The 20,447-nt window shown below is 48.2% G+C and overlaps 8 protein-coding genes across 8 annotated transcripts; 5 read left to right on the top strand and 3 right to left on the bottom strand.

The window, feature by feature from the left end:
- Positions 1-15: 15 nt before the first annotated feature.
- BGZ61DRAFT_342375 (ClpP/crotonase-like domain-containing protein) lies at positions 16-1,005 on the top strand (the record flags this gene model as incomplete). The annotated part of the gene is made up of 1 exon (XM_046239499.1): positions 16-1,005. The coding sequence occupies one exon, from the start codon at positions 16-18 to the stop codon at positions 1,003-1,005; it is 990 nt and encodes a 329-aa protein (XP_046109060.1).
- Positions 1,006-1,349: 344 nt separating this feature from the next.
- BGZ61DRAFT_490291 (uncharacterized protein) lies at positions 1,350-2,569 on the bottom strand (the record flags this gene model as incomplete). Its single annotated transcript, XM_046250321.1, has 4 exons — positions 1,350-1,746; positions 1,794-1,834; positions 1,879-2,243; positions 2,287-2,569. 4 exons carry the CDS (start codon positions 2,567-2,569, stop codon positions 1,350-1,352), a joined length of 1,086 nt encoding a protein of 361 aa, XP_046109059.1.
- A 453-nt stretch (positions 2,570-3,022) lies between these two features.
- On the top strand, positions 3,023-3,358 carry BGZ61DRAFT_473013 (uncharacterized protein; the record flags this gene model as incomplete). The annotated part of the gene is made up of 1 exon (XM_046248406.1): positions 3,023-3,358. The coding sequence occupies one exon, from the start codon at positions 3,023-3,025 to the stop codon at positions 3,356-3,358; it is 336 nt and encodes a 111-aa protein (XP_046109058.1).
- A 2,266-nt stretch (positions 3,359-5,624) lies between these two features.
- BGZ61DRAFT_442329 (uncharacterized protein) lies at positions 5,625-10,639 on the top strand. Its single transcript, XM_046244712.1, has 2 exons — positions 5,625-8,431; positions 8,474-10,639. The coding sequence occupies exons 1-2, from the start codon at positions 5,690-5,692 to the stop codon at positions 10,460-10,462; spliced, it is 4,731 nt and encodes a 1,576-aa protein (XP_046109057.1). The 5' UTR covers positions 5,625-5,689; the 3' UTR covers positions 10,463-10,639.
- Positions 10,640-12,039: 1,400 nt separating this feature from the next.
- Positions 12,040-13,807, bottom strand: BGZ61DRAFT_473011 (major facilitator superfamily domain-containing protein; the record flags this gene model as incomplete). The annotated part of the gene is made up of 7 exons (XM_046248405.1): positions 12,040-12,261; positions 12,308-12,715; positions 12,758-13,021; positions 13,066-13,327; positions 13,373-13,497; positions 13,541-13,634; positions 13,677-13,807. 7 exons carry the CDS (start codon positions 13,805-13,807, stop codon positions 12,040-12,042), a joined length of 1,506 nt encoding a protein of 501 aa, XP_046109056.1.
- Positions 13,808-14,342: 535 nt separating this feature from the next.
- On the top strand, positions 14,343-16,219 carry BGZ61DRAFT_473010 (uncharacterized protein; the record flags this gene model as incomplete). Its single annotated transcript, XM_046248404.1, has 3 exons — positions 14,343-14,403; positions 14,487-15,733; positions 15,776-16,219. The coding sequence occupies 3 exons, from the start codon at positions 14,343-14,345 to the stop codon at positions 16,217-16,219; spliced, it is 1,752 nt and encodes a 583-aa protein (XP_046109055.1).
- Positions 16,220-16,490: 271 nt separating this feature from the next.
- Positions 16,491-17,839, top strand: BGZ61DRAFT_527625 (amidohydrolase; the record flags this gene model as incomplete). The annotated part of the gene is made up of 3 exons (XM_046253136.1): positions 16,491-16,607; positions 16,652-17,424; positions 17,470-17,839. 3 exons carry the CDS (start codon positions 16,491-16,493, stop codon positions 17,837-17,839), a joined length of 1,260 nt encoding a protein of 419 aa, XP_046109054.1.
- A 1,221-nt stretch (positions 17,840-19,060) lies between these two features.
- BGZ61DRAFT_559841 (Endoribonuclease L-PSP/chorismate mutase-like protein) lies at positions 19,061-19,578 on the bottom strand (the record flags this gene model as incomplete). Its single annotated transcript, XM_046255776.1, has 2 exons — positions 19,297-19,578; positions 19,061-19,243 (listed from the first exon to the last, which is right to left on the bottom strand). The coding sequence occupies exons 1-2, from the start codon at positions 19,561-19,563 to the stop codon at positions 19,061-19,063; spliced, it is 450 nt and encodes a 149-aa protein (XP_046109053.1). The 5' UTR covers positions 19,564-19,578.
- Between the last annotated feature and the right edge of the window lie 869 nt (positions 19,579-20,447).

Below are 20,447 nucleotides of genomic sequence, written 5' to 3'. Positions count from 1 at the left end.
ATCGCTCTGGATACGATGCATCTTCCAAAACTCCCGCCGAATGCATCTTACATTTACTTGAACAATCCCCAAAGACGCAATGCTTTGAGTATTGCTGTACTGCAAGAGCTAAAGAACAAGCTCGTTCAGTCTTTCACGTCGCCTTCCTCAGGACAGCTTCGCATCTTGCCACCATTCAAGAAAGACATTCTCTCTGATCTAGAATACGCTGCGAGACGAGAAAACAGAGAAAGCGAACAATGGAAGAAATATGGATGGCTAGTCGATGCTTCTGAGTGGCGCAAAGAGCGTGCCGGATTGCCTGACGTCTTGGTTCTGCGCAGCGAAGGACCTGTCTTTTGTTCAGGGCATGATCTCAAAGAACTCAGTACAATGAGTCACGATGATGTCAAGCGTCTCTTCACTCTTTGCGCCGAGATCATGACCCTGATTAGAAGGAGCCCGGCGATTGTTGTGTGCCCGATCCAAGGCCTCGCCACTGCAGCTGGATTTCAGCTTGCCATGACAACTGACTATCCCATATCGTTGGCGAGTACCGAGTTTTCTTTACCAGGGGCCAAGATTGGCTTACCATGCACGAGCCCATCGACGGCAGTCTCACGACGGTTGCCCCCAGGCCAAGCATATCGGCTTTTAGTGACAGCGGAGCCTGTTACAGCGGCAGATATTCCAGGCTCAGTCGACGTCGTTCGGGTCCCAGATGATGCGCAACTGTCTGAAAAGGCTGCTGCATTTGAGGGTCGAGTTGAAGCGGTTGTCAAGCGGCTGGCAGGGATGGCAGCACAGCCACAAGCTCTGGGGAAATGGTCGTACTGGACGCAACTGGGTATCAAAGGATCGGAAACGGATTCTAATGGAACCACCGAGTTTGGTGGTGACGGCTATGAAGCTGCTGCCAGCTGGGCAGGGAGAGCAATGGCGTTACATGCAAAGAGTACCGATGCCAAGGAGGGGATTGATGCATTCTTATCCAAGAGAACTCCGTCTTGGACTAGTCGATTATGAGGGTAAAATGCAGATGCGTGAACGGGTAATATGACTAAAATTATTATTACTATAGATATATACCGGGAATTATAGGTTGCAGTGACAGCCCGAGTGAGATCGTCAAAGATTCTGCACATGGTTTACACGAACCTTCTGGTCTACCGTCTACCCATTGAACAAAGATACATTACTGATTCAAGTCTCGACGAATATAAAAGATCTTACTGTCTCTAGCTCTATTAAACCTGCGTCAATGTCCTCTAATTGTTACTGCATCTAACGCGAATAAGAAAAGATACTCGAAACTAGTCCTGTATTCAGCCTCAAAGCGGGTGAACGCTCAACATTACCCACCCCCAGAGTTACACTGCTTGGCGCACTTCATGCAACTGACGCGTTGAACTTGAAACGCTGGCCAAGTCTTGCTCTTCATACTCTGATTGTCTTGCTGGCTTGATGACAACCTGGGACGTTATTGTCTTTTTAATTCCGCCAGCACCTTCGGCTGCTGTCAACTCAATATCGTCTCCTCCTGTCTCGATATAGGTTCTATTTCCTCTGGTGAACATTGAAGCCATCTTCTTGCTACCATTGGTCGCACCGTTTTGTGAACTCTTCGGATTAGAGCGAGAAAGAGAGTTGGAGTAGCCTGCATAGTCGGCCGGGTTGCTGGCCTTGACAACTTTGGTAATGAGGTCGGCCATGTTCATTTCGATGTGGAGCTTGACGAGGTATGCCAGAGGGTGGAATTGGAGGTATCTGACATTGGGTTAGATGGGACACTGAGGCAGCCAACAATAACTTACACAATGTCATTAGGAAGAGACATCATTCCAACAAGGAGGACCTTTGCCAGTTAGCATTGTCTGGAGGATATTTAGAGAAACCTACATCCATGGTGATGGAAATTCCAATCATGCCAAGATTGACGTTGAATAGTCGAGTGTACTTGGTGAGGCCATTCGCAATAAGTCGAGACTTGACCAGGTGAATGAAGTACAGGTTCAGGCTAGCATCGATGATGAGGAAAATGCACTTCTCGATGCGATCCCAAATATTATTGACGCGGATAAAAGTATTGCTGATCTGCAGTCGTGCGGGAACCCAGATACAAAAGACGCTGACGTTGATGGCGAGCAGAATTAGGAAAATCCCCAACTTGAGCTTCCATGCGTTTTGTCGGACTACCATGAGAATGGAGATTCGGTTTATGATGATTTGCATTAGAGTCTGGATTTGGACCGCCCAAAGGAAGACTGGATGGTCAGCGACAGCCTGTGCTAGGTTCGTGCAACATACCAATGACGAAGAAAATGGCAAAGCTAGGGGGAATATGGCCACGCAAGTAAAACCAAGTAATGGCACTCATGATGGTGCTGCTGGCCCACTCTGTCCACAGCATGATGAGGTAAATGTTGGTCCTCCGCCCTCTCTTCCACGATTTGACCGTCTGCCTCATGCCCTTTGCTCCGGTAAAGATGCACACGCCCAGGGAGAATCCCCAGGCGATGCTGGCAATGTTCATGTCATCGATGCTTGGCTTGTTATATTTGTAGTCGTCGGGTATCAGAAAACCGGTCATGTTGTCGGCGGGGTGGACGTAAGGAATGAATAGCAATGATCAATATCGAGAGTAATAATGGAAAAAGCAAAGACAAGCGGAACCAAGACATGGGAGCCGCAGTGTTCACCAGCCCCATATACCACAACTCACAGCCCAATCTATTGACACGGGCCAGTTGCAGATGGCGTTGGGCGGGCGCTGGATGGTCCGCAGCTTGCGTCCGCTCCAGGGATTACACGTCCCGGTATCATTATGCGTGCGCCCCGGACCCGCAACTGAGCTGACTGAAGATCACTGGGGCATGCTCGGCAGTGGTCGTGCCGTATCAATATGATGCTACGGTAGATCTTGATATGGCGTACATCTGGGATTGATCTTCTCGGCTCCTTTGGTAGCTGGATGACCATAATGTCCCTCATGCGCATTAAGCCGCCTCTTCCGACTCCCAGATAATACACAAGCTGCTCCAGCATGGTGGCCAGGGTGTACGACGATCTCTTGCGGCTCCGGACATGGCGCTCGGATGAAATAATCTGCACTAAAGCCGCAACGCCTCTAATTAGGAGCCGTATCGGTCCGTGTCAAAAACGTGGTCTGGACATGAGAATGGGCGGGAAGCAGCCGAAACGTGTCGGTCTAGCGCCCGGCCCAGCGGGAAATCGCACGTCCTCATGGAGAGTGAGTGAGTGGGTTGGAAACTTGGCAGAGCCAATCGAATCCGATAATCTGTTCGGCGGCTCCGCGGTGGAGATGCACCAGGACACGAGTCAGTCACATCTCGGTCCATCAATGTTTAGGACTGTTTAGGGACTGTTTATGGACCGCTCTGAACAATCGGCTGCTAATGAAGCCGAGTGATGCAAGAATAAGTGCGACACTAGAGCCAACAAGAACCTGAGAGATGAACTTTTGGATGGGAAGCATCTCTAGCATCGATCGATATCTGGATGAGCGAGATTAGGGCGGGGCGTTTCTGGGCTGATGAAGAACGCCACGATACGCAGGGACGGGCATGGGCTGAAACAGATCCTTTGCACGTAGGATTGAGTCTCAGCTGCACACTGCGAGACCATCTACTCGCCATGTCCAGTGTCTTGATGCATGGTATCCGCTTCCCACACCGGATGCCGTCAACGAATCCACGAAGGGGCCAGGAGCGTGTCAAGTGCGGCTTGTTATGATTATATTTACCAAGTGGGTTGACCTGGCCATTAGTGACTTTCAACTTGCGATATTGACCTTGATCCCTGCGACACTCAAAGTCTAAAGCTGACTGAAACAATATCCCAGGATTGAGTGCCAGGAATGGCTTAGTTGAAAGCGGATCATGACCGACACTACGATATCAATGGTGCGCGCAAAGATCCATGCTCGCCGGCTTGTGGAGCCCTAAGAGCCTAGAAGAACTCCGTCACTTGGATTCCAGCTCAAGGTCGAAAGCCACACCTTGCCTTAAGGGGACTGATGTACTAGTATTGAGAGATGACACTACTCGCACCTCTTGACAATCCGGAGCTATTACCCCCCTGTCCTTGACCGGCCCACGTTTGCTGCAATAGCTGGGCGACGGTCAGGCGCTAGAAGGAGAGCTATAAATGTGAACTGAGCTTGGGCATGGAATATCAACCGGAACCTTGGTTATCCGAGCAGGTATGCGAAGCGCTGAACAATTCACCTACATCCATGGCGGACTCTATTAATCTCCAGAATAATACCTACTGTCACCTGAGGAGCTGCCGCCCTTGTCAAGGCTTTGCGGTGGCAGTGGAATTCGGGTCGTGGCAAACGATATTAGCCCAGATCCCTTATCACGCGACAGCCGGTTTGTTAGTGGAAGAAGCACTTAGTGCAGACAAGGCCCGTGACAACAAGAGTCTTGGATACCCTACAGTTCGGGGCAAAAGGAGGTCATGCAGCCAAGGCCAGCAGAGGGATATTGGCAAGAAGGGAATGTCAAGCACTTGATCAAATGCTTCTGAAAAGGATAGGGTAGAAAAGATCAATAAGAAAGGGATAAGAGCTGCTGCGACAGCTGGTCAAATAGCAAGTCAAGCGACAAAGATTGTCTTCCAGAAATGCAAATTGAGAAAGGGAAAAAGCGTACCCTTTCTAGTAGAGGCCGAGCTCATCCTTTCAGTAGTATCTAGTCTGGCAGGCTAGACATACTGTCATTGAACTCCCGTGCGTCTGTCAGCACCATCACAGCGGCAAGAAGCCGTCCCGACTCAAGTTGGAAATATTACACCCCCTAAATGCATCCAGCATCGGCATCCAAATTTATTAATCGGATTACTCTTCAACTTTGACGGTTGCTGGGAAAGGCAAGCCGGGACGACGAGGAAAAACAAGACGCCTTAACCGGCGCAAACTGCCAACGCGGCTGACTCTCACTGTCTATTTGACAGAGCTGCACGTCTATATCCCTCGGGGCATGCTCCATGTTTCTATCAGATGATCCTTTGTATTTTTAAGTACCTGATTGTTACCTCCTGTATCTGCTCGAGTAGACGACCCTAGGTGTATTTCCCCATCATTAAGCTATTTAATAAATACACCCAAGGATGGGCTCTTGATTAGTTGAAGCCTTATCATAATGCTTACTTGAGCTTTTTAAAACCCAACAAAATATATAGCACACTGTAGTCCAATAAATTCTGGCTTCGATATTTGGAATATTTCTGGATTTCGTGCGGCTAGTTAGACAGCCAAAGTGGTTGACTGTACCTGCACACCCCAATGTTATTCAAGCTGTGAATGATGTCGCACATGATTTGAGTCTCCAGAATCATTCTCAAGAACTTCAAATGCAAATGGCAGAACCTGATAGACCATAATGAAATCTGAAATATAACTACCGCCATTCTCTGAGGCTACTTACGACGGGTCTTATGATTCGTAGTTTGGGACAAAGTTATCCTATGTCCTGGCCATTACAAGCGTAGCTCCATAATAACAGGTTGAACTGCAGGGGTGCCCGAAACTGTGTCCTGATATTTCTGGCATGATCTGAGGCGAAAAAGTCGGTAAACATGTCCCACAGAAGTGGAATGCAACCTCGTACCACGCTGACAACTGATCTTTCTCAGCAAATGACACCTGAACAAAACGACTGCAGCGACGCAATGAAGAGCGGAAATAATGGCTTCGGTCTCTGCTATTCCAAAGAGTGCAAAATGTCGCCAAGTCAGCTTGGAGCAAGAGAAAACCGTTGACGAGATTTGGCGCCAGGTCCAAGCCAAGGTCATCCAGCTCGCGGGCGGCGACGCAAAGAATGTTCGCAAGTTGGGCATCGACGATGTTCTCGGGTACCTAGATTCATTCCAGGACTCAAAAAAACCGCAAAAGGCCCAACGGCTCAAAGGAGTAATTGACAAAACCCTTCAATGCATCCAGACAGTCGGGTCGATTGTTTCTTCCGGCGTGTCGACCGTCTTTGGTCCGGCTGACATGTGCTGCAATGCCCTCACCTTTGTCATCCAGGCATGGCAGGGTTATGAAGGCATGTTTGAGAATCTTGCTGAACTATTAGAGAAGTGTATAGAATTCTTGGACCGTCTTGAGTACTACAACGAAAACATGGATGCAAGGCTCATGCGCATTGCTTGTCAAAACCTCGAGCTTTTTGTCGAGATTTGCGAACGCACCATCAAGCTGCGCAAGAAGCACACGCGATTCTTGGCTTTTACAAAAATGCTTTTCCTCAACGACGATGGTATCCAGGGCCTTCTCGGTCGAATGGACAGACTCAACAGCAAGGAATCCCTCCTCGTGGCCGCTCAAACGTTTGAAATCGTCAACGACAGCGCGGAAAATATCAAGACCATCGTCGACGGCCAGAAAGAGCAAAGAAACACGCAAGATGCAAAGGAAAGGCGACAGACAATTGTTGAAGCGCTTGGGTTTCAGCCTGTTGAACTCAGCCAGAAAGGAGAACCCATTTCCAACTGGAAGAGAAGCTTTGATGTGTACAAAAACTCCGTCATCGCCGCTACTGGCGAATGGTTGTGGGAGGATCGCGTGTTTTTGGATTGGTCCCAGGCACCACAACCCCAAACTCCAATTCTCATCCTGCAAGGCAGCAATGGCTCAGGAAAGACTTCGCTAATGGCAAACGCTATTAAGCATCTTCAAAAAAGCCAAAACAACCCTACCTCTCGCATTGTCACCGCCTACTTCTTTCCCGAGCACGACTCAAAGATCGTTGACCAAGACCCACGACAAGTCTTAGAGACGGCATCAAAAGCCCTGCTGTGGCAGATTTCAGTTTCTTTCGAGGCCATGGCAAAGTCTGTAGCCCATATAGCCCAAACCACTCCAGTATTCGACGGTTGGTTGGACATATGGGAACAGCTCTTTGTCAACAACACCGAGCGTCACAACTCGGACACGACCTTTTTCATCTTTGTTGATGGACTTGACACAGACATAAGAAGCTTCGTGACTGTGTTTCAAAACATTTGTTCGTCAGGGATGGGAAAGGTCCGCATTATGTTGACTGCTGGACAGCGGATGGTGACTGAGTGTAGCCGTCATATGAAGGATGTCAAGTTTGAGGTTATTTCAATCGCAGATCGGAACGGCAGCGATGTTGAAAAGTACATCAACTACCGTATGGATGCCATGGCAACTCTACGGGATCACACACGACCTGGAATATCCGATTGGCGTAAGCGGATTCTTGTTGATCTGAGTGCCAAATGTGCAGGTGACTTTTACAAGTTGAATTCAAGTCTCGACACGCTCGCGCAGATGGACCTGATTGAGGACATTGAATCAGTCCTAGCAGATGCAAACAAAACTAGATCTGACCAGATCGATGCCGAAATCATTCATCTCAACAAAACGCGTACTCCAAAGGAGATCCAGGAAATCAACGACATTATTCTCTGGGTGGACAATGGGCGGAGATGGTTCCCCGTCAACATGATCGAAACTCTCATCTCCTTGAAGTACCGTTCTCCAGATGGGAGCCAGACCGTTTCAAGTCGATCATTGGCAGTCTCCCTACTCCCCCTGTCACAGAAGCTGGCAGAGAAATATACATTGTTTGAAATCACCGATGCAAACACAGTTAAGTGGCGTACTCCAGAAACAAAGGACCGCATCCCATCCAAGTCTACACCAGACGAAAACATGGCCCTTGGACTGCCTCGCATTCAGGAAACAGAGATCAACATTGTGCGACACTTTCTTCAAAACGTTTGTCCAGGCGAAATGTACAGTCGGTTCGACTTTGAACAGTTTTTCGAAACAAAGCTCGGAGCTCAGCATCGGGAATGCATTTGTCGTGACCCAGACAATGCCCACATCAAAATCGCGATTGCTTACTTGACAGTCATGACGGATGAAACAATGAACACCAATGGGATTCTTGAGCACGCGAGGCGCGATCTCCTTTTCCATTTCAAGCAAGTCGACTTGTCAGCTGCTGATAAACAATTCAAAGTACAAGTCGGACCGCTTCTGGTGAGGCTCCTGACGGAAGAAAAGGGAATCATGTCCTTGTTCCTCCCGACCGAGTCCCTGTCCTTGTTCCTCCCGACCGAGTCCCTGTCCTTGTTCCTCCCGACCGAGTCCCTGTCCTTGTTTGATTGGGCGAGAACTGAATATTTTCACCTCAAGGATGTCCGCGCCGAGTGGCTGTACTCGACCGAAGGAACACGGGAGGTTTTGCGGTGGCTCAGTGACACTACGGTGACGAAACGCATTGAGGGAGACCTGGCCAAATCTTTCGTTGAACGTATCACGTCCACTGGAGGCCTGCATGCATCAGTGTTGTTACATGCAGCAACGCATCTGGCGCGGCAAATCTACCACAAAAAGCCGAGTCAAATGGTCCTCATCAGTGCCAGTCTGTTCTTGAGAGGCTATCTTCTACGAGTAAGTCGATTCACCGCACTCATGTTCAAGCTAACGTTGCAGTGTGACCCTGAAATATCCAAGCAGATGGCCAATGATGCATCCTTCTACATTGCGAAAGTGGCTGATGCAGCCAAAGAACTCGAGGATCCAAGAAACTTTACTCTGGAAACCACAGATGCGATTGAGGCCTGGGCAACAGTTGCTCTCAACAAGGCCGAAAACACTGCAGTCCAAGACTCTCTCTGGGAATTCCAGGCTTTCACCTTCATAGGAAGTATTTGTCAGAATTTGCCAATTGGGCAAGCAGTTACCAGGGCCCAGAAGGCTGCCGAAATCGACCCTGATAACCTCGATGCCCGGTATATCGTTGCTGCAGACAGACGCCTTGCGCGCCAGGAGCAAGTTGATGCACTTTCCAAGATGAAACAGGACCTTGAGTTGAACTTGGAGAAAAAGTCGAATGTGCTTCTAGCTAGAGTCACAATGGCATTGGGTAATCGGCTTTGGGACATGGGCGAAGACCATGACCTGGCTACGCAAACCCACTTGGAATGCCTCTCATACGGATACTGTGGATTCTCGTCGAGGGAAAAGTGCTCGTCGATACTCGACAGGTATACAAAGATATCCGACTTTTCTCGCGTCCTGAACTTTATCGATGGAGTTAACAAATGCTGGGAGACTTGGAGACCGCATGTTGATGAAATGGTGATTGACTTGATCGACTCACTCGCCGAATTGCAAGATGTTGCTAAGGCAGCGGACAATGATCAGAAATGGGATGTCTTGGAAGCCTGGTATAGCCAAATGATCGAGTTTTGCTTCAGTGACGGATTCGACGAGCTAGTCTTTGCTCTTCGCAGATACCTAGCAGGTACTCGAGGGGAATCATCTGACGAAGCGAGACGTGACAGTAGAATTACCCTCTACGAAACCGCACTAGATGGCATCAAAGACAGCACACAGACCAAGGAGAACATTGGGACATACATCATCTACATGGCAGTTGACAATCTTGCGGCCGCATATGCAGAGAAAGGATTTGCTTCCGATTCGAGCTCGGAAACGGTGGAACTGTACGTTGCCAAACTTGTCGGACTACTCACCTTTGCCGAAAATGACGAAGAGTCTCTACGGGCCGTAACTCCGGTTTGCTGCCTTGTCAGACATCATCGCAGCAATGGAAATTACGCAGACCTCACCAGGGCCTGGACACGCAAGATTATGTTGGAAATCATCGAGCTTTTGTCTGACGACGACGAGAGCAATGACTACGAAGCGTATATATACCTCCACCAGCTTCTGATTGCTCTGGGAGACATTGAGAACAGCCGCGTTGCAGTTGCGATGCTGAAGTGGGGGAATCACATTGGATTTCTTGAACATGAAGAAAAGAAACGACAACGAGTGAAGACCGAGTACATCACCAAGGGTTTTCAAAAGGAACAAGATGTAAAACGATCCGATGTTTCAGATACTCAAGGTGGACTACAGTCATCTGAGGATGGTAGTCGGGTGGAAGGTGTTGAGTCGGATGTGGCAGTGGCTGCTGTCGATATCGAGACGGAAGAGATAGCAGATCCGCCCATTGTGTCTACAACGGATGAGGAACACAAGGCCAATTCGGTGGCCACTGAGGACTGTTCGCCAGGGCCACATAACACCGACTCAAATCCCCCATCTCAATCACAAGCGCCGATCGAAGAAACACCCTTACTCTCCTGGACATCGTGGTGCGATGCCTGTAACGACCCTAGATCTACTGAGGACATGGCCATCTACGTTTGTCTTGACTGTGTCCAGAACATCTTTGTCGAAACCAAGTGCTACACCAAGTTGAAGAAGGGAGAAGAGCTGGAAGAAAGTTTGGACTGCAAGGATCATGGGTTCTTCTACGTGCCCGCCTGGAAGAGAGACGTCGAGTTTCCCAAAGCGAGTGTGCCTGTGTATAGCACTGCAGATGGCAACGACGGCGAAGTTGAGCTTCAAGGATGGATGCCACTAGAAACTTGGAGGAACAAGTTGAGAAAGTTGTACATAGAAGACTAGTTCTGGATGTAGTTCAAAACGTGGAGCACCTTCAGCGTACCTGTGATTGCTCTGCAGAGCTTACACTGTGGGGAAAACGGGCTCGCAAGGACGGCAGCTAGAAGTAGCACGCCCTAATGTAACAAGTGACCGATGTGGAGGAGCAGTTCGCCAGTGGTCTTCGCACCGGGATACCTACAATATATGAACTGTTATCAATTTCTGACTCAACTCTATCGCCATCACACTACTGTATTTAATTGCTGCAATATCATCCATTGTTATCACCCACAATTAAACATATTCTACCTAGGTAGCGATAGTCACGTAGGCCATATCCACGCTATTGCCCCCCGTGACCCGACTATCTTATTCCCGTAACCTCCAGCGATACTGACGACGATGTGTGCTGCATTGACAAATTGTCTGTCGTTGACAGCGTAAGCGTGAAGATGTTGGTCATGCAGCCCCAGCAGATGCGCCAGAGTTCGACGTCGCCCTCGTCGAGGTTAAGTTGTCTTCTGGTCCACAGGCGGCATCAGATCAACCGCAAGAGGCAATGCCAGCGGAGGGATCAAGAGAGTTCGAGAGCCTACTGATGAAAGTTTCTCGCTCAAGAAACGTTCATCTTGACCCCACATTGTAAAAATCTTGATCCGGGTGAGCCCTCGTACCAAGCTCGTGACGCCAGGTCGAAGCGGGTCAAACCCTGGGAACCTAGTCTGGCACACAGTCTCAGCGCGTTTAAGTTAGGTGTACTTATTTTCCCCAAACCGTACGACGCGACTGTTAAGTCATAAACTTACCAAACTAATTTGCGCAGGCTGGTTGAGTATACCCCCCCGAACCCAACCCATTCATATGATGCAATGATTGTAGATGATGGCGCGCCTTTTGGCCTCGTTTTGGAATTGAACACCTGTGCCGAGAAGACGGCTTGGAAAACGAAGGGCATGACCACTGAAACATGGGAAGAGAAGAGGTAATGCAAGACGTACCAGGTGCACGCGAGAGGTACCAGACACATCCGAGAGGTCCGGGACGACGCAAACCTTAGGACACCCACACAGGTATTGCTGTATCTCGCAAAGCTTCTTCGCCCGACGCGCAGTATAAAAGGACTCAATTCTGCCGTATTGGCTCTGTGTTTTTAGCACAGTACAACTCATGGATGAAAAGCCACGAATCATTCATCTTTGAGCACCGGATGAACACTGTCACAAAGATTCATATAGGTGCTCCGGCCCTGGGGGAATACATGGAAGATGGGCTCAGGGGGTCGAGGGGTCATTGACAGGACAGTGATGATGATCCAACACTCCAATCGGAGAAGTTTCTCTGCATCTCAGGAGAAAGTTGCAAAAACTGAGTTCGCATGTCTTGGTGGTCCGTATGGTCGCTGTTATATATCTGTGGAATCAGTAGTCCGATTAACGTTAGTATATTCAGCTATACAGACGAGACTTAAAAGCCGAACGATACGTGTTTATAGGAGGGGATATATGAGAGTCTCTTACAACTGTTTATCAGCTTTTAAAAGTACTAGATAGTTTCTTGCAGACTTGAAATATATGTGTTGAATTAAGTCCTCGAGGGATCTACAGATAATATCGAAAGCTCTTATTCTCCCAGTCGGTTTCGTCAATCTCCTCGGCATTCTCGTCCTGGACTACACCAGGCGAGTTATCGCGCGCCTCAGGATCAATGCACACGCCCTGATCTTTGTCCCGTCGCTTATTCTCCCAGTTCAAGTAAACCCTGAATAACGCGAGGAGAACAATTACAAGGCAGAAAATTGCGAGTAGAGCAGTGAAGGCAGTCTATACTGTTAGCAATTTTACCATCATCGCGGGAGATTTGGAATACCTGGTAAGTAGGAGCTTCTTTGGCAATGAACAACTGGGGCCCTCCAATGTTACCAGCGCAGTAACCAATGAAAAAGATTGCATTGACTGTCGCCTTCTTGGTAAAACCGGCAGTGTTGGAAGCAATCAGACTCAACATCAGGGGAAATATGTTTGAGGAGGCGACAAGAAGCAGCACGCCTACGTAACGGCCTGCTTTCATGGTAACTGGAAGTTGTCGGATAAGTAAAACGCCGAGGAGAGCGACAAGATAGCCTCCGATAATCACAATGCAGCGAGATCTCCGAAACTTGTCGGCAAGAAGGGTAGAAACAAAAATGACAACGAATTGGAAGGCTGCTATTGGTAGGCCGAGGAGCAGAGTGGTTCTAGTGTTGTAGCCAAGTCCTGCGACGATAAGGGACGTAAACTAAAAAGTTAGCTGAGGACAAGTGAGTCCATGGACACGTACGTTTGAGATGACACCATTGGTCAAGCTTGAGATGGTTGTGATGACGAAAAGAAACCACGTCTTTGGGTCCTTGATAGCTTCTATGAATTGAGCATGAGACCATTTGTTTGTCTTGAAAGTCCTCTGCTGTTTCTGCGGTCGTTGGCTGGCGATAATTCGCTGTGCTGGGTTCAAAAACCGGGCGGTCTTGGGTGTATCTGGCAGGGTAAACAACAAAACAATACCCCACAAAGCAGTAATGATGCCCAGCATAATGAACAACCACTGTTTATGTTAGCCCATGCAATAGATCAGTCATAAACACGTACCCTCCAAGGTTCCAGAGGTCCAGTGGTGATGTATGAGCAGCCAAATGAGATTAGAGCACCGCAGAATGCTCCAACAGAGTTGCCAAGAAACCAAACTCCATGTCGTGCAGCGTGTTCTGATGGTTTATACCATAGGCCGGTGATGAGTGAAAATCCAGGGCTAATTGTGCTTTCAAAAATACCAAGCAGTACTCTGACGATGCAAAGGCCAATAAAATTGTTGGTCGCGCCGTGGCAAGCAAGAACGATGGCCCAAAGAATTCTACTCCTGTTAATTCATTGCTTTAGAAATGTCCGGGCTTCTTACATTGAGATTGACATTGTCTTTCCCAGGGGTAGTTTGACCAAGATGATCGAGACAGGGTAACTCGCAACGAGGTAGCCAAAGTAGAATGCACTATTCAGCCAGGAAAATTCTTGTCCAACAAGTTTCTGAGCCGTTAGCGTCTCCTCTTGATAAATGGAGTGGACATACCGTATCTTGGATGACGCCAAGAATGGCCGTGTTTCCCAGGCTGGTTTTATCAAGAAATTGAAGGATGTACGTGACAAATAGCAGAGGCAGGACACTGCTTAGTTAGTCTCGGTTGACTGGCAGGGTCAGAACATACAATAAGTCAATTTTCTTGAGCACAGCCGCTTCCTCCACCAAAGTGTCACCCTCGGCAATGTCAACACTGTTGGTGGGTTCAATTGAGGCCGGCGCCTTCTCCCCATCTTCGAAATCCTTAGTTGGTGACATTTCGAGCCCCATATTGCGACGCAGGCTTACACTGCGCGGTTGGTAGGTGGAATGAGTAGATATTAAATGATGTGGTCAAGACTCAGCAAAGCATTATAGGTCTATACGTTTAAACAGTGGCAGCGAGAGTTCTTATGTAGAGGTCGAAATATGTAAAGATGTAGGCGTTGATAAAGCTGAACTCTACCATATGCTTGCTACATGACATCGCTGTGATATGGGACCACTCCTGAACTCTTCAGTGACCTTATCTCGCATTGTTGGCTTATGTCCCGGCTAACCATATTAGTCGGTATCTTATCTCTCCGAACAAACAAAACCCCGCTCACCCGTCCTCGATTGCGCGTCAAATCTCCCTTTATCAACCTGGACTGCTATTGATCAGAATTGACGACGAAACCCCAGTTTTATTGCAATTTCCATCCCTGTCAATTGATAATGGGATGTCGCCGGTTCTGAAAACGCTTGATCGTCTCAGGTCAATCACGTCGTCAATTCTTGAAGCGTCTTATCCACGCGCCTCAGACGGGCAATCATGGAGTCAGGGACAGCATTTACAGGGAGAAAGAGGAATAACCCTGGTCGTTCCAAGTTTGGTAAGTATTCTCTTGGTCCGAAGTGGGCGGACCGACCCTCACCTTGTCACATTGGATCCTGGCATCAGTCTGACAGTTTTCAGGTTGTTTTACATGCCGATCAAAACATGTCAAATGTGATGAACAATTGCCCGTCTGTCGCAGATGTGAGCGCTTGGGATTGACATGTCAGCCATATTGGTCGAAAGAAACACCATCCCCCAAGCCCCCGAGAACGCTCAAGCAATTGAGGGCAAAAGGCTCGCCCTGTCCGGATTCCAGAAGCCCCAGTGACGTCTACTTGGCTCACTCTCCCGCATCCTTAGACAGCGTTGCAGAAACATGGCTCGACCAAGTCCAGCTTGCACAGATGGCAGTCCTGCCCGACACACCCGAGATGTTGAATTGTGACATCTTGGCCAATGTTTCTGGCTCAATCAGTCAAGCTTCTGAATCCCAGCCAGACTCAGTCACCCCGGGTGGAACAATCGATTCCTTGGAATGGATTCCCCAGAACTCTTTCCCCTTGTCCACATCGCACATCCCTTTGCCGAATTCATTAGTACTTGGCGAAGAGGAACTTGATGCGCTCAGACATTACGAAACTTCATTTGCGCTTTCACAGACAGCAAAGGATCCCAAGTGGTCTTTCCCAAAGCTGCTCTTGCGTCAATCCTCGAACAGTACCATGGCAATGCACTTTGCGTTGGCCATCTCCTTGCATGATCTTGATACGCAATACGACACGCAGACAAACCGCAGACTGTTGGCCCACCACCACTTTAACAGCGGCTCCTCAATGTTCATGCATGCCGTGTCTGATAGCAAAGATCATGTAGAGATTCTATCTTGCCTTTACTACATCTACATCTACATGTCCCGGCAGAGGTTGGTCGACGAGTTCAAACTCCAAAAGCTGAGCCAGAAAACCCTTGATTATATCGACAAACTCGAATTAGAGTCTCTGGCTAGATCTGGCCTGACAGAACGACTCAGTAGAGTCGCTCCGAATGCGGCGATACGCAGCTTCCTCTGTCGATTGATCCTTTGGTTGTACAAGGAGGATGTCTATTGCTCATTCTCTGGGTGTGCCGGGGACGTTGCTAGGTACTTTCAAGGGAAGCCGAATTTATTAAAGGCGGTATGGGAGGTATCCCGGCCAATGCTGCAACTCAATTGGGGTGCGGCTTATCCAGAGAGCCAGTGCATCAATGACATGGAAATGTCTCATGTGGTTGACATGACCATCGATCTACTCTCACTCCGGTTCGATGTAACAGAGATGGGTCACTCAAGCTTCAATCTTTCAGCCTTGCAGATGATTGAGGATACATTTTCCTTAATAGAAACAGTGAGTTTTTATTCTACATGGCGATTTAGCTGACGCTTGCAGAAATATTCTATCGTCTTCGGCATCGCGACCTCCCCTACAGCGCCATCAACGGGATTGGTAGCATTTGCAGCCGCTGCTGTTGCCATCTACCATGCCATACGGCTTTGCTGCTACCGATACACAGAAAATTCACCCGAGAAAATACAAACCATTCCTCCTGAGCAGTGTTTATCACAACTCCTCGCAGCTGCTCAACGAGCGACCTCGTCGGCTCATTCGACCTCTATGTTTGATGGATTGCAATGGGCATTGTTCATCGGAGGAATAGAAACAAAGGACACAATCCACCGAGACTGGATTATGAGTAAACTCAACCTCTCACGCTTCAAGTCAGCCCTCCAAACAATCATCGAGGTCGAGGCACAATTTGGAAGGGTCGGGATGCAGACAATCAGTACCATTCTACGCGGCTCATATACCAGCCCAATATCTACGACTAGCTAGCGCCAGATATTAATCACCAGATATTGGTCGTCAAAATATGACTCATTTCAACCATCGTGAACTGTCGGCTCGTTCACGACCTTATCGTAACGGCGCACCTCTCGCAATCGCACTGCTCTGATTGGTCAAAGTTGACGACGAGAACATCGCCAAGAGATATCATCAAGATCACGTATACAGGGGCAAGCCAGTGGATTAACAAATGCATTATAAAAATGATCTTGCGTTGATCATTATCGTTCAGAATCGTCTTGGATTGCATCCTGCAGCAATGACAGTCGTGACGTTATCCCCCTCGCCTGCGGTCGGTCTGAACGAGGCGACACGCGAATCAATCTTTGAAGCGATTGACAATGCGGATCAAGAACTCCGAGCACTCAACACGGCAGTAAGTAATTAATTTCTGGACACATCTGAGACTAATAATTCTAGATCCATGACAACCCCGAATTGTGCTACAAGGAATTCAAAGCTCATGACAACATTACATCATTCCTTCATGGCCAAGGCCTAGATGTCACTCCCCATGCGTATGGTCTCCAGACATCATTTCTGGCAGAATATGGAAATTCCGGACGACTTGTGGTTTTGTGTGCAGAGTACGATGCTCTAGAGGGAATGGGTCATGCATGTGGGCATAATTTGATTGCCACATCTTCCATTGCTGCGTTTCTCGGAGTAGTTGCTGCATTAAAACTCTCCAAAGCTCCAGGGCGAGTCCGGCTATTGGGCTGTCCAGCAGAGGAGGGGGGAGGTGGAAAGATCAAACTGATTGAAGCCGGAGCATTCAAGAATGTCGACGCGGCGCTGATGCTTCATCCGACTCCTCCGATTGGCAACTTCTCGGATCTTGACGGTATCTCTTACGGGACATGTCTTGCCGGATCTCGATTTAAGGTCACCTTTACAGGCAAAGCAGCTCACGCAGGTGCCATGCCATGGCTAGGTAATAATGCTTTGGATGCAGCGACGTTGTCATACAATGCTGTTAGCATGCTCAGACAGCAAGTGATGCCCACTGACCGCATCAACATTGTCATTCGAGAAGGCGGCCTCAGTAGCAACATTATCACCGACAAGACCACCATTGATGCATGCACTCGCTCCGCGACGCTAAAAGAGATGTTGAACTTGAGTGCCCGAGTGTATAAATGTTTTCAAGGTGCTGCCATTGCAACCGCTTGTCAAGTGGAAATTATCAATGAGTACGCGTTTCCACATTGTTCAACTATCTGCTAACATTCGACTAGAATGGAACCATATGCCGACCTCAGACCCAATGAAGCACTATGCTCAAATTTTGCAGAGGCAATGGCAACGAACTTTAAGAAGGAATATTATTGCGACTTGAGGAGCAGAGACCGCGGGGGCTATGGCACGGATATGGGGAATGTGAGTTACGAATGTCCGTCGTTCCATGGTAGCTTTTGCATTCCTGTCCTTCCTGGAGACAACATTCATGGTCCTGGTTTTGCGACAGCGGCTGGGACTACAGACGCTCATCGAACAGCGACCCAAGCTGCCAAGGCCATGAGTGTTACGGGTTGGCGTGTGCTGATTGACGACGATTTTGCACAACAAGTGCTAAAGGATTTCGAGTTAGACAAAAAGTTACGTTAAATCTACGTGGATTCGTATGTACAATAGTAGGTAATTCGGTCCAATCTTGACAGGATTAGGATGCTTTCAGTATCTCGTCTCATAGTTACAACTATGTTACAGTTTCAATCGGCTCACATCTCGCACCTAGAGTGTCGAGGTTCTCACTGAGTCGCCTAATTTGACGTTTCGGCCAGCTTTTTTTTTCACCAAGATAGATGCAGTAGAGTTACACACTCAAGCTAACAGAAACTAGACAGCCCATGAATCGGGCACCAAATCCCAACTCATCTTGAAGCACTGAAATTGCAGTGCAAACACGAATGACGAATAGATCCGGTACCAGACCATCTTCGTCATACACGGTTACCTAGCCTCGAGTAGTAAGTTGTTAAACACTAAAATTGCACTGTAATAGGCAGGGGCTTATCTGCCTGGTTCAGCTTACATGCTTTTTTACTACCTACGCAGCAGTGGTTGATTGCGTAAGACGCCCTAACTCTCTCTTTAGAGCACTAAAGTTGCAGTGCAACTCACCGATCGTTCTACCTTAGCACCCTAACTCTCTCCCTTTGAAGCACTAAAATTGCAGTGCACTACACCTCTAGGTACGTAGTACGTAGCAGGACACCCTAACCCTCTCCCTTTGAAGTACTAAAACTGCAGTGGAGCTCCATAACACCGCCCCACCTCTCATACATTTGTGCTCTAATAAGTACTCTGTAGATGATGCACTAAGTCACTCTCTCCCTTCACAGCACTAAAATTGCAGTGCAAGATACACCGCTCTTCAACACCCGAGTACGTCACTCTCTCCCTTTAAAGCACTAAAATTGCAGTGCAATTGCATCCTCCGGCATCCGTCATCCTGCAGAATAGGTACCTGTAGGACGCCCTAACCTCTCCCTTCAAACTATTAAAATTGCAGTGCAACACCTCCACACGGTCTCCCACACCCCCCTCTCACACACCTGTGCTACAAGTACTTAGATGATGAGCAAGTTATTCTCTCCCTTCACAACACTAAAATTGCAATGCAGATCGATGGGATCGCCCCTCAAGGTGAGCAAGTTGCCGGCACAAGGTCAAAAAAACACAGTTTTATCCACAATTCAAGCATTTGTCACCCAATGCTACCACAATGACCAAATACTCGTCATAGTAACGTAATCAAGAGGTCGGTCGTACTGGCGAGCGGAATAATTCCATAACGCATTCATGTATTTCCAGAGGTATCTTATTTTATTGCCCCTTGGGTGGGATAAATGCCTTGACTGTCACCTCAAGATGTAAACCCGGGAATACCAGTGCCGCAACCTCCACACCCGTCCACACAGGCTTGGTGTTTTTCAAGAGGTTCCGGGCTATGGGGATCACAGTCTCAGCAATCCCCTTTCCATCCTTTGCCACTTCAAAGGTTTGCACCTAATATAGCACGGTCAGTATGTATCAACCAGCAATAATGTGTCAGTACTTACCTCGTAGACATATTCCCATGCATCATCTCCCAGCCCTGCGGCCTTGAGGGTGCGTGTAACATGATCAAAGGCCTCAGCCACCTGATCCTCCAATTTTTCGGGAATCTTGCCGTCGTCTTTAATTCCTAGTTGCCCTCCGACTGTGACAGTTTGAATATTTGGGGGGATAATCACCGCATGAGAAATGCCGAAGCTCTCAGCAGCTTCCTCTCCTCCTACCCAGTTGACGAATTTGAATCCGTGTTCGGTAAGCTTTGATTCAGCCATGGTTTAATAATTTTTGGTCGGCACACTCGCTAGGTAGTGGACTGGAGCAGGTATTTAGAATTGCTGCTATGTTGTGGTATTGGTGATTGATGTTAATAGCCCCGTGGCAGGCATGCGTTGATTATATTGTCATTGTTTCTATTAATCCGAAAGATGGCCCGAGGTACAGTGTTGTTCCTCGCGCCGGGCCACTGCGGAAAATTGTCCGAACCAAGGAAACTATTTGCCACGGTCGTGGACTTGGATCCAAAACATTCTTCACTTTGAGTTTATTATTCCTTTGGTCGGACAGCAGTATACTCGGTGGGTTTGTGTACAGCGTTCTATTAAATCCAGGCTCATTCTAGCGCTTTAACACACCAGATATAAGGACACTATCTCGCTCACCACTGATACATAATCCCGACAAGAGTATCACAGCTACCCTAAACCAGTCATGATTTGTCCAGGTTCGCAAAACACATGCGCTAGGCTATTTACAAATGGAGCGGGGATGCCGAGTTCCCGAGAAAGGCTAGCCATGGTTGTTATCAACCATTTTAGATCAGGGATCAATATCTCATTGGCCACCTTTTCCGGGTGTGTGGAACGCATGCAGCATGACAGGAAAAAATATGGAGATTTGTGCGACTTGGGTGACTTGGGTTTGGGGGCGCCGCTTTGGTACTCCTCCTCTTCACTTGGCTTCAATGCGTGGGTAATCAACGTGCAACACCACGTCTTTCGCACTTACCTGAATTGATTCAAGGTATTCACTATGATCCCGATGTCAGTTTTAATGCCCTATTTAGTTGTAAAGGGAATAGTGTACTGTTCTTGTTTACGTTCCGGGACGAGATGCTTGGACTGTCGTTTATATTTAGCAAGCATCTGGTGTTGAGGCG

The sequence above is a fragment of the Ilyonectria robusta genome (genome assembly GCF_021365365.1).
Source record: "Ilyonectria robusta strain PMI_751 chromosome Unknown BGZ61scaffold_3, whole genome shotgun sequence".
Lineage (NCBI taxonomy): Eukaryota > Fungi > Ascomycota > Sordariomycetes > Hypocreales > Nectriaceae > Ilyonectria > Ilyonectria robusta.
The sequence above is the reverse complement of the archived record's forward strand: the minus strand, read 5'-3'. Positions and strand labels throughout refer to the sequence as shown.

Bases quoted from the DNA above. Each gene is read 5' to 3' on its own strand.
- BGZ61DRAFT_442329 (XM_046244712.1), top strand. From the start codon at position 5,690: ATGGCTTCGGTCTCTGCTATTCCAAAGAGTGCAAAATGTCGCCAAGTC. The intron at 8,432-8,473 runs GTAAGTCGATTC...CTAACGTTGCAG, and splicing joins TGAGAGGCTATCTTCTACGA to TGTGACCCTGAAATATCCAA.